Source organism: Gavialis gangeticus, unplaced genomic scaffold, assembly GCF_001723915.1.
Source record: "Gavialis gangeticus isolate Ggan-Ray unplaced genomic scaffold, GavGan_comp1, whole genome shotgun sequence".
In the NCBI taxonomy this organism is placed as follows: domain Eukaryota; kingdom Metazoa; phylum Chordata; order Crocodylia; family Gavialidae; genus Gavialis; species Gavialis gangeticus.
Genome location: NW_017729032.1, coordinates 94,525,723 through 94,541,402, shown reverse-complemented (window position 1 = coordinate 94,541,402; position 15,680 = coordinate 94,525,723). Strand labels below are relative to the sequence as shown.

Below are 15,680 nucleotides of genomic sequence, written 5' to 3'. Positions count from 1 at the left end.
AGCTGTAGGGGGGACTTGGCAGGGGTAGCAGAGGGGGTGGGGGGCAAGAGGTGACAGCGAGGCAAACATAGGCACAAAGAGGGGTAAGGGTCTACCTCCCCCCATTGCTTTTCCCATCACAGTGGAAGGGGGAAGGAATTTAAAATATGACCCCCCAATAATTAAATTCCAAACATGGAAAAAATATAATAAATTTATATCCAATGCACATGGAAAATTATACATGGAAAATAATGCATTTATAATTTGCCATGTATAGATTCCATATACTGGGGAGGGAGTCATCTTCAATTCAAAGTTATCATGGATTTGGGTAAATACAGTAATATCATCTCCATGTTCAAACATTTTGAAATAAAATATTCAATATGAATTCAAAAGCATCTAGGGGGCTTCCCCCAGAAACATGGGCAGGAATCTATAACAGTGATCGATAAAGTGAATTTGATAAGAGACTGAAAAACTATACCTTGTTCCTTTTACCTGTTGAACTTTGGAAATAATAATGTTATTCTTAGTGAAGTCAGTGGAATGGTATTGTCAAAATACAATTCTACTTACAGCATTCACTTTCTTGTCTATTGTATACTTATGTTCTTTACTTCTCCATTTTCTTGCCTCTCACACTTACTTTTTCATGGCAATGACAGGAGGAATCGCCCCCAGAGCGCCAATTTAGTACCTGTGAGCTTCTGAAAATAGGTCTGAACTATATGGCTAGGTAAAAACTGAAACATACCTAGTGTGTGTCAGATTTAAAACAAATTATTGTTTATAAAACAATAAACAATGTAAAACAAATTATACAGATCAGAAGTCAAACATCATCTTTCTTTACCCTAAGTGTGACATACTGGCTTACCCCTAAACACAGAATTATTTTCATAGGTTTAAAGAGGACTGACCAATGTGTTATGAAATCTGGTAGCTCACAGGAGGAATACATTATATATGGGCCTGATGTGCCCTATAAAATCTTTAAAGCAAATACCATGAAAATCTAATGAATGTTCTGTTTGCAACAGAATTTCCTTGTCTTATACTACAAGTGTATTGGTGGAGGTCAGGACCCTTTTCTATCTGGCTTTTAGTCTATATGTCATGTTCAAATCTTAAGTCATGAAGAAACTCCTAGTTTTTACAGCAACTCTCTCCTGATTGTTCCACTGTCAGTATTTCTCCCTTTTTCACTTGAAGACATAAGGTGCACTTTCTCCCTGAGAGTGTAAAATTATACTACTAACAGAGAAAGAGGAAAAAAAATACATACTAACACTATACAGAGATCTATTTTATGGGTAAAACAGCAGATTTCTAAATTTTGTACCTCAACACATTTTTCTAAATATATTCAACAAAGTACATTTTCTTCACTACAGTACTTAAAATTACAGATTGCTATCATTTAATAAACATTTATTTGACAAAATAAGTCATTAACACCATTGTGGAAAATAACAATAATTGCACTTGACTAGAAAATTGGTTATTAACTACACTCCTGATCACAAGATTTGCTAGGGGCTTTTCTTAACCACCATTCAGGCCAGTCCACATTCCATTCACTTTGCAAGCTTTCAGATGTATTTGTTTATATAGATTATGATAACCATCAGTCATTTTGAGGAACATGAAGTTTAACTGATTATAAACAGCCACTTCTATTGAAAAAAACAACCACAATATGTATTCTCTTCCCCGGAAAAAATAATATTCTTTTTTTTATGGCTATGTTAAGGGACTGTGAATATTATTGGGAGAGTTCTCTCATTCCATAAAACTGCATATTGATACACCAAAAATTCTGGCAACTGACTCCAGAAGCAAGTTAAAAGTTAGATGCCCAATTTCTCTAGGAAGGGATGGGAAGAGCTGAGTGATGAAGAATTGGATTAATAAATGCTGGCACACTAAGCTGGGGGCACCTAAACTAGCCAATAAAAAAAAACAATAAAACAAGTTCTTGTGCAAGTAAGCACCTCTCTTCCAGATGTAGGTGCCTTCCTGCACCTGTAAATTAAGTACTTATCTATCACAGAACTGGATTATCCACTCAAAAATTTCTACCCTATTTATTTGCTTAAATCCTCTCTGACTCAAATAGCAGATTCTTTTTTTAAATGCAGGGTAGGGGAAAGTGCCCATTCCTTAGACGATAGCTTATGGCTACACCACTCTCCAAGGAAGCAGGAGATCTGTGTTATAGACCCTTCTCAGCCTGAGAGAGTCCAAATCTATGTTCCCCAACATCCAAAGAGAGCCTTAAAATCACCAGCCTAAAGGCTAGATCCCTCCCGTAAAAGCTGGACTATTGTATAGGAAGGCAGGCAAAGCTCATAGCTAGAAAAAGAACCATAAAGAGTGGCGGGGGGCATAGTTCTGTAACCTCAGAGATGAGAACACTTAAGTGCCTGGAGATGGCTGTGTCTTGGGTTAAAGTCCCTGCCTTCAATACTGCTTATGTCTTTTACATTAAAGGCTCATTGACAAAAAACACAAAAAACTGTGTTGGGTATTGCAAGTGTTTTGAAGTGTTGCATGGTTGCAGTTTTTCAAATAAACATATTTACACCTAAAATATATCTGTATGTTGTCAAAAAATGGAAAAGGAAAAAACATGTTTACCAAATTCTTTGTAGGCTGATTTTATTTTCCAGCAGTTTCACATATAATATGAATTCACAAAACTTGGTGTGTTCTAAAAAAAAAAAATCACATCTCAGAAGGAGCTAAGTGTCCAAAGAGGGGCAAGGGTGTAGGCTGTAGCCATGTTGGTCTAAGGAGACAGACAGACAAGGTTCTTTGGGTAAATCTGACATCTTTTATTAGACCAACTCAAATAGTTGGAAAAAATTCTCACAAAGAGGGCTAAACAAACTTATCATTTTAGCAATGTGTTCGCTGTCCCAACAACAATACCTTGAATGCTGGGGTGTTTAAAACATACGACATAAGCTAAGAGCCTAACAATTCCTACTTAGAATTCACTTCTAAAACCTGTTTCAAGCAAAAAATACCTAAATGTTTACTCCATAACAACAGCTAGGTGGCGCAGCTGGTTAATGCATTAGCTGTTTCATTTTCAACCCAAGTTAAAGCATGAATTCAGTCAAATACAAAATGAACTTGATAGCCCCATTCTAATTTCAATTGCTTATTACAGCATAAAACCACAGCATAACTCAGTATTATTAACATTCTCTAACGAAACAAGGCCAAGCCGTGTCAACCCGAAATGCAGATCAGATCAGAAGAATGGAACAACGGCCAAGCAGTGTAAGGTCATTCAGTTCCCTCCTCTGTTGAAACATATTAATATACTTGCATAGTGAAGTATTACAACATTTTATACTCTCATTTGATATTTAAAGAGAGCTGGTTGATGCATCAGAAAAGAAGGGAAAGAGATAGTACAAGTGGTTCAATGAAAATTATGCTCTGCCCATATTACAGCTCAGCTGCTAATTGAAACCACTAAAAACTGCTTGCTTTTTCAGACTAATGAAAAGCAGAATTGATCCACGGAGGCTCAGGACTTTACTACTGAGAGCACAAGACATAGAAAATACATAGCACAACACAGAAAAATATCCTCTTGCTAGGAGTTGCATGACTTCAACACAGAGGAACATACAATATTTTCTTTTTATATATTTATCCCTGTTCTTGTAAAGAGTTGTTCAAATCATTGACTTTTGTTTAAAAAAAGGGCTGTGTATGTGCAGGAATAATATGAATTTAAAAAGTATCTTTATCTTGTTGAGCTCCTGTTGTCCTCTTTGCACTACAAAATATTTCCCACTACCGATGATATTGTAATGTAAGCCTTACCTTTAGCACAGTACAATAGGATACTGTAATATTTAATACTGAACCTAAACTTATGCTGGTGACAACCTGGACCTCCCTTCAGATGTATGGACAGAGAAGCAACTGCTAAAGCCATGTGGGTGTGTATGAGGAGGGCAGAAAGAATAATCATGGACTCTTCCAAGAGGATTTGAATGATAAGCCAAAAAGATCCCTTACAACCTCCCAGAGTGATTAAGACTTGTCAAAAAGAACAGACAGAAGGAAAAACAGGTCTCTTACAAGTAAATTTTTCTCCAACAAAACCCAAAGGCTGCCATGTAGCAGTTGCCATCTGCTGCCAAAATTTTTGGCAGCGAAAGCAATTAGTGGTGACAAGGTTTTGATGGAAGCAGTCATGTGCTTAAAATTAAGCAATTATTAGATTTGGGTCCATGATGTGTAGGACAGATGTCTTCCTCACTGAACATGGAAGAAGATTTTCAATTTAAGTCGCGGGGAGGTAGGCAGGGAAGGCAAAATCCCTGTAAGAGATCCAGCTAAAATAAAATTATATATATGAAAAAATACTAGCGGAAGGTTATCTGTTTATTTGCACAAAGTGAAGGATTAGCTCTGTATAAAGTGGATATACAGAGCTTTGAAAATACAAAGTACCAGAAAAAGACTGTGTGTTATAACATAGGGCATTTACCATTCTTGCCCACTATGTGTCAAAATATATTGCTAACTGTTATGAGAGATTGCAATGGCAATCCTGTGACCACAGCTATTTCTGAGACCACCACAAAAGAACCACAAACAGGGTAGCACGTTAAGGCATTATCTCTGCAAAGATTTCTGCACATGGTTAATGTCATGCATTGTGAATAAACTACGGAAGTCAACAGAACTACCCTTAATAAGCATGTATGTAAGTTTCTGCAAGAGTAGGAAAGAAGAACAAATCAACCAACATTATCACTGGAATTTTCTCTCCACTTACAAGTTTAAAAACAGATCCCTAACTTAATTTGATTCAAGTTTTTGAGGTTTGTTTCTCTCTTCCCTTTACAGCCATAAAAAAGATCCAGACCAAATATGCAAGTATCTCTAATTCCATTGATATATATATATTTTAAAACATACTCACTGTTCTAAGAGCAGTTCATATTTTGCTAAAGCATCTTTCTCAGCCAAAACTGCTCTCTGTTTTTCAGCTACGGCATTATCTCTTGCTTCTCTCAAATTTCTGAGGAAAAAATATTTTGTTAGACAATTGTTACATATCTTACTATATGATAAAGGATACATAAAAGGATACACTGATTTATCTTTTTCAGTTATTACATTCCTGCTCAGAAAAAATAAAAATATATTTAAAAAGTAGTATAGTATAACCTCCTGAATAAGGCAGGGTTGGGACCAAGCACCTGCTGGAAATGTGAAAATTCTGGATTTTTGAAACTGGAGTGGCAGGCGGTCCCAGAGCAGCGGCCACACATGGAGTAGTGGCACTGGGTGGTGGATAGCAGCAGTGTGCAAGCTTCCCTCTCTGTTGTTCTGGGACTGGCCACTGCTACTCCCTGATGGAGTGTATTTTTAAAAAGTGCTGGATTTTTGATAATCCCAGATCTATGAGGTTATACTGTAGTAAGAATCTCTTTCCTAACTGGTCTCTGACATTATGTAATTTGGCTATGAAGACCTAGAAAAAACACCATTTACAAACTATTTCCTGACCTCTCCCTCATTTCATATACATTTTACTGACCATACTGACTGTGATACTGAGGCCCCCCACAGGGTTACAATTAAGACGTGGTTAGCCTGTTAACCGCATCATAAATAGTAACATTGCCATACATTCAAGGAATTAATGGCATGACAAAAAGAGAAACCAGTCATAAAAATATTCCACAAAAGATAAGTAACTTTTTTGTGGCTGGTTTCCATCATGCCTTAAACTGAACATGTGGCAGGGTAACCAGAGCTGGTTCCAGACTCTTGTGCGGTCCTGGGGCTGGGACCCACAATCAACTGATTCAGGGTCTTGAACCAGCTCCAGTGTGATCCTGGGGCTGGAAACCCATGCTCCCCCTGCACTGGCAAGCAGTAATAGCTCCACTGGGATCTGATCCCTGATCCCAAAATTGTATACCCTGCCATGCATGTGTGGCATGGGCAGAGGTGTGATTGTTGTTATTGGGGAAATTAGATTTCCCTTGTGCCATTAAATGATCATGTGCCAGGGGCCTGAGAAAAACAGGGCAAAGGTGTGACATGATGATGGGCAACAGATAGCTCAAGAATTCATGCTATGAGGAAGATTCAAACTCTATAATCCATTAACAGTAAAAGGATTCTTTCTTAAGGGATGAACTTCACTTGAGTATGGGTGCGGACCTTCTAGGATCAAGACTGGGATAACAGATACCAGCTTTTAATTAAAAGACAAGAGGAGAAACAAAGGACATAAAATCCAGTAAATGATGATATGGCAATGAACACCAGTGGGTAGACAGACAGACAAGGCGGCTAATACTGATGAGAACTGCAGGGAAGTAGGTAAAATTAAACGACTATGTAACCCAGAAAGGGTATTGGCTGTTGTCACTAATAAACTGCTAAAATGTTTATACCCTAACCCCGGGCAACACAATAGAGGAAACTGAACTATTAGGAGAAAAAATAAAAATCTATGGAAATCTTGTAGAACAGCAATGACAACTAGAATACAAGTATTAAGGGGTATGACTTGGGTTGTCTACTGGTCTCCATGACAACACGTTCCAAGGCACAGGCAAGCCAAAATATGGGCAGGCAGCAATAATATGACATTTCAAAAGAAGACATGCCCCCAGAGGCCATGCCGGGGCGCGGAGCAGTGTCCCAGAGCCAGCGGAGCCTCACGCAGGGTAGGCAGTGACTCCTCCCCGAGGTGAGGCCAGGCAGGGATGGAGGCTGGGGCGGGCGGCTGGCCCAGGCTCCGCTAGCTCCAGGGGAGTGCTCCACTCCCCAGCCCTGATGCAGGGGAGTGGAGCACTTCCCCGAAGCCCACACTAGGCTCCAGCTCCAGCGTCTCCTGGTGCACGGCCTTACTTTTATTTGTGCGCGGCTGCACACGCGCACACCTTAGAGGAACCTCTACACCTGGGGAAGTTCTGGAAAACGGTTAGGGGGCTAGGGCACATGACTTATGATGAGGGGTTGAGGGATCTGGGCTTATTTACTCTCTAGAAGAGAAGACTGAGGGGGGACTGGATAGCAGCCTTTAACTACCTGAAGGGGACTCCAAAGAGGATGGAGCTGGACTGTTCTCAGTGGTGGCAGATGACAGAAAAAGGAACAATGGTCTCAAGCTGCAGCAAGGGAAGTTTAGGTTGCACGTTAGGAAAATCTTCCTCACTTCAAGGGTAGTTAAGCACTGGAAGGAGTTATCTAGAGAGGAGGTAGAAATCTCCATCCTTGGAGGTTTTTAAGGCCCAGCTCAACAAAGCCCTGGCTGGGATGATCTAGGTGGGGATGGTCCTCCTTTGAGCAGACAGGTGGACTAGATGACCTCCCGAGGTCCCTTTCAACCCTAATTTTCTATGATTTTCTTTTGTCTGCATCTCAACATATGTCTACTGATTTTTTGTTTATAATAAATCCTTTTGTTATCCCTTTTAATTCACTTGTCAATGATACCTGTAACCCCAGGCCAGCACAGACTTGCTCTTCCCACAGTAAAGGATATCCATCTTTTAGGGGCAATTGCGCATGGGCATGGTCCTTCTTCCTGACAAAATCTCCTCTGCTAAGGACGGGCAATGCCTGAGCAAGACAGAGAGGGCTGTCTTGAGCTACTGTCTTCACCAACTGGTCTGTGGTGCACCTCACCTGGTTCTCAGTGGTTAAGCAGCAGACAGAGGAGAAGAGTATGGGGCAGGAGGGCACCCCATGGTGTGCAAGCACATGGGAGTGTATCTTAAGGGTGCACCCAGGTTGCATCAGAGGCAAGAGTGCCATCACAGTGACACTGAAGAAGTAGGGCTAATTAAGAAGTTCAAAGGATAAAAATCCAGACAAAAAGATGCTTGTTTCCTTATGTAACAACAGCAATTACTGCATTAACACACATTTTGTTTTGCTACGTTGTCAAAAATAAAATGGCAAGTAAATACAAAAAAACCCAAACAAATTTTGAAGATCATCCATAAACACGTGGAAGAAGTCCCAACCTTTTTTAATTCCCAAACTTGATTTGCATACCTAGTCTCACAACACTTCCCAGAAATGTTTTCTCTTGGGGTCCTATTATATTGAGACTACATCCTAAGTGTCTTGGAATGATACTTACAGAGCACAGCTCCTTTCTTTTTCCTTATGGACTACAAGAAACAGTATTTAACTCTAAACACACAGAACAGTTTTATAACTATCCCAGACTATGTTCAAATATTCTGCTCCATGCACATACATGCCAATTACTCCTTTCATACTAGCCATGGCTACACCTAGCAAACTATGGCTACACCTAGCCAACCAAAAAAAAAAAGAATAAAGTTCCAGTTATATCTGTATCGTTATATATTACAAAAAAGATCAAATTTCAACACATTTTTATATTTTACATGTATGAATTTAGAAAAAAATGATGGAAGCTAGTTATTTTGGGAGCTGTTAATGCCATAGCACAGACAGTATCATTAATGAGCATTACTTACACTAAAGTTTGAGTAAGTACATAGGCAGGGACATCACATTACCTTCAGATAATTCCTGGGCTGCTGAGATCAGAACTGAAACATGTGAAGGATACTGTTAACAAAAAGGTGATCAACAATGGTAACTAACTCCTTCTGAAACTGGTAGTGAGGATACAGGTGAGCAAAAATCCATTAAATAGTCACAGAACAATGTGACCTTGCCTACTGTCTGCCACTCCTTGATGCTGAAAAAAGGATCAAATGTGTCTGGCGCTGGAAACTATTTGTAACAGAAAAATGTCAGGCATTCATCCAATCAGTCTCTGAAGTTGGTTTTGTTCATTAGAAGGGGACTTAAATAAAGTCCTAAGGTGATCCTCAAGAGCCAAACAATGATTTATTGCTCATAAGGTTACTGTTCCATTTCATCCGAGTCATCCTACACGTACCACTCTACAAAAGTGATGCTTGGGTGCCCTCAAGAAAAAGTATTGCTTGAGATGAGAAAAGAGCTGGGGATAATTCAGTGGAGTTAATCTCTGGTGCCTGAAAGTGAATACATGTACATGTTACTACTCCTGCTAAAGTCAGTGCAAGCTAGTTTTGGCAAAATCAAACAAGTCTTTACTGACTTCTGAAAATAGGGCGATATTAAGACGCTGCACTGGGTCTTTCCAAGAAGATGGAGCTTTCAGACAAGGGAAGCTGGGTAGGCTCTTTAGAGCAGAATAGGATACGATTTCTTTTAATGGAATCCTGAGCTTCTCAAAGAAATTCTAGATCGGTATTGGTGATAAATATTCAGAGTCAAGCAGAGGAGGCATAGCAAAAGAACTTCAACTGATATCCCCCAGCCATGTCTCCATGCCAATGAAATGTCCAAACTGCTGGACAGCAGAGCCACAAGTTGACCAGAGATACCTAGAAAAGAAAGCTTTTTAATTGTTAAGGAACGTGATGTCAGTGAAGAAGTATGTGAATGCTTAATCTCCTCACATCCTGCAAGCTCCTTTTGTGAACAAAATGCTTCCTCCTGTCTCCCTGCCAGCACAAGGTTATGACGAGAACTAGGAGCAGCCCCAACAAAGTTTTCAGTGGCAATATAGACTGTGGTGTAGTCTGTTTTGATGGAGCCTATGGTGCTTGGACTGGAAATTCCATCATCTGACATACATGTGAATAGCACCAAGGCTTGTGTGGCAGGGATCTTTACAGGAGACAAGCAGACATCAAGATGGAGTGCCAGAATGGTTTGACTGAAAGATTCATGAAGCCAAATGAGTTTCAGATGGCTAAGCAGATTGTAGATCCTCTGAATTCTCCACAGGGCCTGAATGTAGCCTCAAGGAAGGCAAGCCTAAATATACTTCATTATTGACAGGTTAGCTGGCTTGTGAACAAGAGTTTTGGCTAGCTCTCTGAGATGGTTCCAAAGAAACTAATAATGTTGGGGGTATCAACAGAGGAAACTTAAGGACCCCAAGGTGAACCAAGCCTACATCTGTATTTTACCTTCACGTGAAAGCACTCTTGCACTCCCCCAGCAAACACAACGTTTAAAATACTTTTGCAGCTGAGTTCTAGAGGCACTAAATTCCTATTAGTAGGTACACAGAGGCCCCTGAATTTTTAAATGTGGGCAAACCAACACACATATGTATCTCTTCCTAATTTTGTTCTTGGAAACAACTGCAATGTAGATAAATGTAAAGTGATATACCTAGGCAAAAACAACCCAAACTATAACCTACATTATGATGGACTCTACATGAGATATTACCACAAAGGAAAGAGATTTTGGGAGTCATTGTGGACAGCTCACTAAAAATATCAGCTCAGTGCTTAGCAGCCATCAAAAAGGCTAACAAAATGTTAAGATTTATTAAGAAAGGAATTGTAAACAACATGGAAAGTATTATGCTCCTTTATAATTCCACTATGCATTCACACCTTGAATACTGTGCCCAGTTCTAGTCTCCTCACCTCAAAAAGGATATAGAAGATGTAGAGAAAGTACAGAGAAAAGTAACAAGGATGATTAGCAGTATGGAGCAGCTTCCACTTGAGGAGAGACTAAAGAGCCTACACCTATTTAGTTTAGAAGAGACACTTGAGGGGGAACCTGATAAGGGTTTACAAAATACTAAATGGTGAAGAGCAAGTAAATAGGGATTTATTATTCACTCTCTCTCACAATAAAAGAACCTGAGGTCATAAAATGACACTAGAAGGTAGTACGTTTAAAACTAACAAAAGGGAGCTCTTTTTCACACAGTGCGTAATTGCCTCCAGATGTTGTGAAAGCTGACATCTGACCTAGATTCAAAAAGGAACTGGAGAAGTTACTGGGGGAAAGGGACATCAGTAGCTATTAAGCATGGCAGTTAGGGATAGATACAGCCTCTGACTGAATTAGAACTTCCTCAACTTAAATACTGGAGGTTGCAACTGAGAGGAACAGTGAGAAAACACCCTGGGTCATGACTACTTCACTCTCCTTTTTAGCATCCACTCTCTGCCACTGTGTGACATAGGAGAATGGACAGGATGGACCTATGGTCTTGCCCAATAAATGGCAATTTTTATATTCTTATGAAAACTTCCCCCCAAAAAATCAGCCCAAAGAAGATACCTGGCATGGAAAATTTAAACCCAAATGCTCTGAGCTTAGTAGTGTTATCAAGAATTGAAAATTATTTTTTATAATGGATAGTACCTTGGACAAAATTAAATACAGTTGCTGACTACCTATTTGACTATAGCAAACTTTTGACAGAATTTGCATCCAATTAGAAAGGGATGTATTAACCCTTAACTATGGTCTACATACACATTGCCTCCAAATTGCCAATATTGACATGGAACTGTATTCCAGTGAGTGATCTGGCATACTATCTGCAACGTAGATAGTATCATCTTTAAACATCTTATGTTAAATCTTATGTTAAGGTAAACACATAACTGGTTCAGTAACTACAAGCAAAGAGCAACTATTCATGGATCAATGTTTGACTGGCAGAAGATCTCAAGTGAAATTTCAGAGTGCTTGGTTTTGGGTCTAGTGTTGTTTAATTTTTTTCATGACTTGGATGCAGGGACAAGAGGGAATACTGATGCAATTTGGAAACAACACACTACCAGAAGGAATAGGAATAGGACTTTGGAGGATAGAATAATAAAATTCAAAAGTTTTTCATGACGTCTGAGAATAAGACAAAAAGTAACAAAACAAAATTCATCAGAGACAAATGTACAGTGCTACACAGATACAAATATATCTGGAATTAGCTGGTTTGTCAATAACATTGTGAGAAGGATCTGGGATTCAGGGTAGGTCACAAACTCAACATGAATCAGCAACATGATTATGCCATAAGGAAAGTAAATGTGATTTCAGGTTACAACAACAGTAGCACTGTACACAATATGTGCAAGATAATAGCATTACGCTACTTAGACCTAGATAAGCCACAGCTGAAGTTCTGCATCCAGTTTTCGGCTCCATATTACAAGCGGGACAGAGAAACTAGATGAAATCCAGAGCTGATCAAGAAAGGTGATAAAGGGGTTGGAAAGATGGCAATACAAGGACAGGCTGAAGCAACTAGGTATTTTAGTCTGGAAAAAAAAAGGAGATTTAGGAGGGGAGGAAATGACATGATGGCACAGCATCTGAAAGGATAACAAAGATGGGAACATTCTTCCCTTGCTATAGAGGGCAGGATGCACAAAAATAGGTTCAAACTTCAGCAAAGCAAATTTAGATCCAATTTTAGGAAAAATTCACTATAAATAGAGTAGAAGAATGGAACAAGCTGTCTAGGGGAGATAAAGGAATCTTCTTCACTGGAGGTTTTTGAGAGGCTGAACAGGTGTCTATCTGAGATGGTTTAGAAATAGGAAATGGTACATTTGTGTACATGGTTAGACTAGATGACCCTCGAGATCACTTCCAAAGCTATGCCATTTCAGACATCATTTTTTTGAAAACATGAAAACGCCTTCAATTCGTTTTCCTCTATCTCCCTCATCACATTCAATTCATCCTCTTTTCCACACCACCTCAATCCCAAAGTTTACCTCCATCATTTACAATAAGTTATATAACACATTTTATGCAAAATAACTTAACTATGAAATAACCTAGCACTGCACAGCTAGCAAGACACAAATAACAAAACAGGTAATTTATTATAACAAATTCACTGATGACATGATAAAGCAAAAAACTTAAATTTTAACTTTTATTGCAAAAATATAATTCTATCCTGAAGATAATTTTGCTTGAACATATTTTAGTTGATTTAGAATGGGTCATAATTAAGCCATTTTCTACACTATGAAAGAGAGATAACTTACTCTAGATAATATATACACTTTTTTCGAACATTTTTACTTAAAATGGTCTACAGGTTTTTAAAAAACCCATTTTACCCACCTGTTTTCACGTTCATACATCTCCTTTGAAGCACTTCGAAGCTGCTCAATCTCTTGATTTGTTTTCAATCTAATTTGTTCCAATTCTTCACGCAATTTGTTTTCATACTCTGTTTTATAACGATCTCTGAAAAATGTTTAAAAAAATCTAGCTTATATTATTATAACATGGTACTCTGCATAAGTAAAGCTACATTTTTCTTCCAAACGTGATCTACAAGGTCTGTTCAAAAAGTATTGAGACTGTGTGTGTCTTTGTGGTACAAAAGTATTGGGTGGGGGTCATGGCTCTGCTGAACATGTCTGGCATGTTGGGACTCCTCTGGACAGGTCTGCAGCTCATGGTGTTTCCCCAGTTTTCTGTGGCCAGTGGCTGAAGTAAAATTGTGCGTGTCCCCTTTCCTTATGTCAGTGTCCAGAACACGTGTGTATTTAATTTTGCAAGAAAATTGGGAAAATGGCAAGTAAAACATATGAATTACTTAAAATAGAATTTGGTGATGACACTATGAGCCGTGCATGAGTTTTTGAATGGTATCGTAGGTTTCATAGATTTCATAGACATTGGGGCTGGAAGGGACCTCAGAAGATCATTGAGTCCAGCCTCTGCCCCAGAAGTGTAGGGCCCAAAACTGGACACAGGACTCCAGGTGAGACCTCACCAGTGCTGAATGGAGGGGAAGAATCACTTCCCTTGATCTGCAAGTGATACTCCTGCTAACACTACTTAAGAGGCTGTTGGGTTTTTTTGCAACAAGATCATACTGTTGGCTCAGATTCAGCTTATGATCTACTGTAACCTCCATGTACTTCTCTGCACTACTGCAGCTCAGGGCTGCAAAGGATGTACCCTGATTGCCTTAGCACCCAGAGCACCTGTGACAACAGCATTCAATCCAGTACCAACTATAGCACCCATAGGAACATGAACATGGCTAGTGGTGGGGCTCATATTTGCACAGCATCCTACTAGGTGGGGCATCTTCCTCAGGAAACAGGGCACCTAGACTGTCCCCTAGGCTGGGGCCAAGTCAAATCCACATCTCTGCCTTTCCAGAAGACTGCCCTACAGGAAGCTTCCACCCCTCCTGGGCTACAGGATAGGAAGGAAAGGGGCCAGCAGGAGCTGAGCGAGAGGAAGCCTGACTGTGGCTTTGTGATGATGATGAAGAATGAGGAATCTTGGGTTTTGAGGCACCTTGTGCATCTCACATTAGATAGCTGTTGCTTAAAAGGGACAAACAGCTCTGTGACCACGGATTTGACTGCAGGGTCTCCACCTCCCAGCTGAGCACCATGACCACCCAGCACAGAGCAAATCTTAAAGAAGGACGATCATTGGTCGAAAGTGAGAAGCATTCCAGATGCCCTTCAACATCGCAAAATGATGAAAATGTGGCAGTGGTTCACAGTTTGGTTCAAAATGACAGGCGACTAACTGTCTGAAAGATTGCAGAAGAAGTTGGAATTTCTAATGGTTCATGTAATTCAATTCTAACCAGCAATTTGGGAAAGAAACGACCAGAAAAATGTCCGGAAAAGTGGGTGTCCAACTCCTGGATGCTTCACCATGACAACATGCCTACCCACTCAGCACAGCTTGTGAAACAATTTTTAGCCAAATTTTAGCTAAACACTGTATCCCCCAAGTGCCGCAGCCTCCATATTCACCTGATATGGTCCCATACAACTTTTTTCTCTTCCCTCAACTAAAAAAAACTTTGAAAGGAAGAAGATTTTGTGATGTGGAAACCATAAAACAAAATGCGACTGAGCAACTTTAGAGATTCCACAAATTGCTCATCAGAGGTGCTTCCAACAATGGAAGAAACGTTGGGAGAAGTTGTGGCTGCAAAAGGAGCATACTTCAAAGGAGATTAAGCTGAAACCCCTGTAAATTAGAATATTTTGTTTCCTACAGCATCAGTCTCAATACTTTTTGAACAGCCTTTGTATGCTGCTTATTTTATGCTGCCGTTTTCTTGACAGAATAATTGACCTACAATAACTTGGTGAAGACCCAGATGACTAGCAAAGGACAGTCTACAGAAGCAACAAAATAATTAGAGGTCTATAAAACTTGATATCCAAGGAAAGCTTAGAAGAACTGGGGCTATTTAGTCTGGAGAGGAGATGACTGAAAGGGTATTAGAGAAAAGTATTCAAATACAAAAATGGTTGTTGTAAACAGAATGGCTAATTATTTTCTCTGTTGTCCATAGTGGACTAGACAAGTAGTAATCAGTTTAAACTGTACCATGGGAAATTTAGACTGGGAATTAGGAAGAACCTTTTCACGGAGAGTGGTTAAGCACTAAAACAAACTGCCTAGAGATGAAACTTCCAAAGGTGAAAAGCTTGAGGTTGAAAGCAACTATCTCCTGAGTTTAAACAATCATGTGGTTGAACATATAACTTGCTACTAGTGCATTTTACACACACACACACACACACACCCACACACACACACACACACACACACACACACACACACACACACACACACACACACAGAAACACTCTTACAATTATTTTTTATGACTAAAATAGGGTAACTAACCATTTACTAAGAGAGAGTATAAACCAAGTGCCCAGCACTGGTTTAATTATACTCTTTTTATGGTGAATTAGCCAGCATGGAACACAGTAGGGAGGAATTGCTCAGGCAAATTACATGTTTTAAGCTTTCATAAAACCTAGCCCACCATTAAGTTTCAGAAAAAATACCCTGTTACAGGCAGGAAATAAGTCATGTCATCAGGT

At 39.5% G+C, this 15,680-nt stretch overlaps 1 protein-coding gene across 3 annotated transcripts in view; it reads right to left on the bottom strand.

Moving 5' to 3' along the window:
* PIBF1 (progesterone immunomodulatory binding factor 1) overlaps positions 1-15,680 on the bottom strand; it is a 222,386-nt gene that overhangs the window by 164,562 nt on the left and 42,144 nt on the right. For all 3 annotated transcript variants that reach the window (XM_019524724.1, XM_019524723.1, XM_019524722.1), the window contains exons 9-10: positions 12,919-13,044; positions 4,943-5,041 (exon numbers count right to left, since the gene is read on the bottom strand). In XM_019524724.1, the coding sequence (XP_019380269.1) occupies positions 4,943-5,041; positions 12,919-13,044 (225 nt within the window). The remainder of the gene's footprint in view (positions 1-4,942; positions 5,042-12,918; positions 13,045-15,680) is intronic.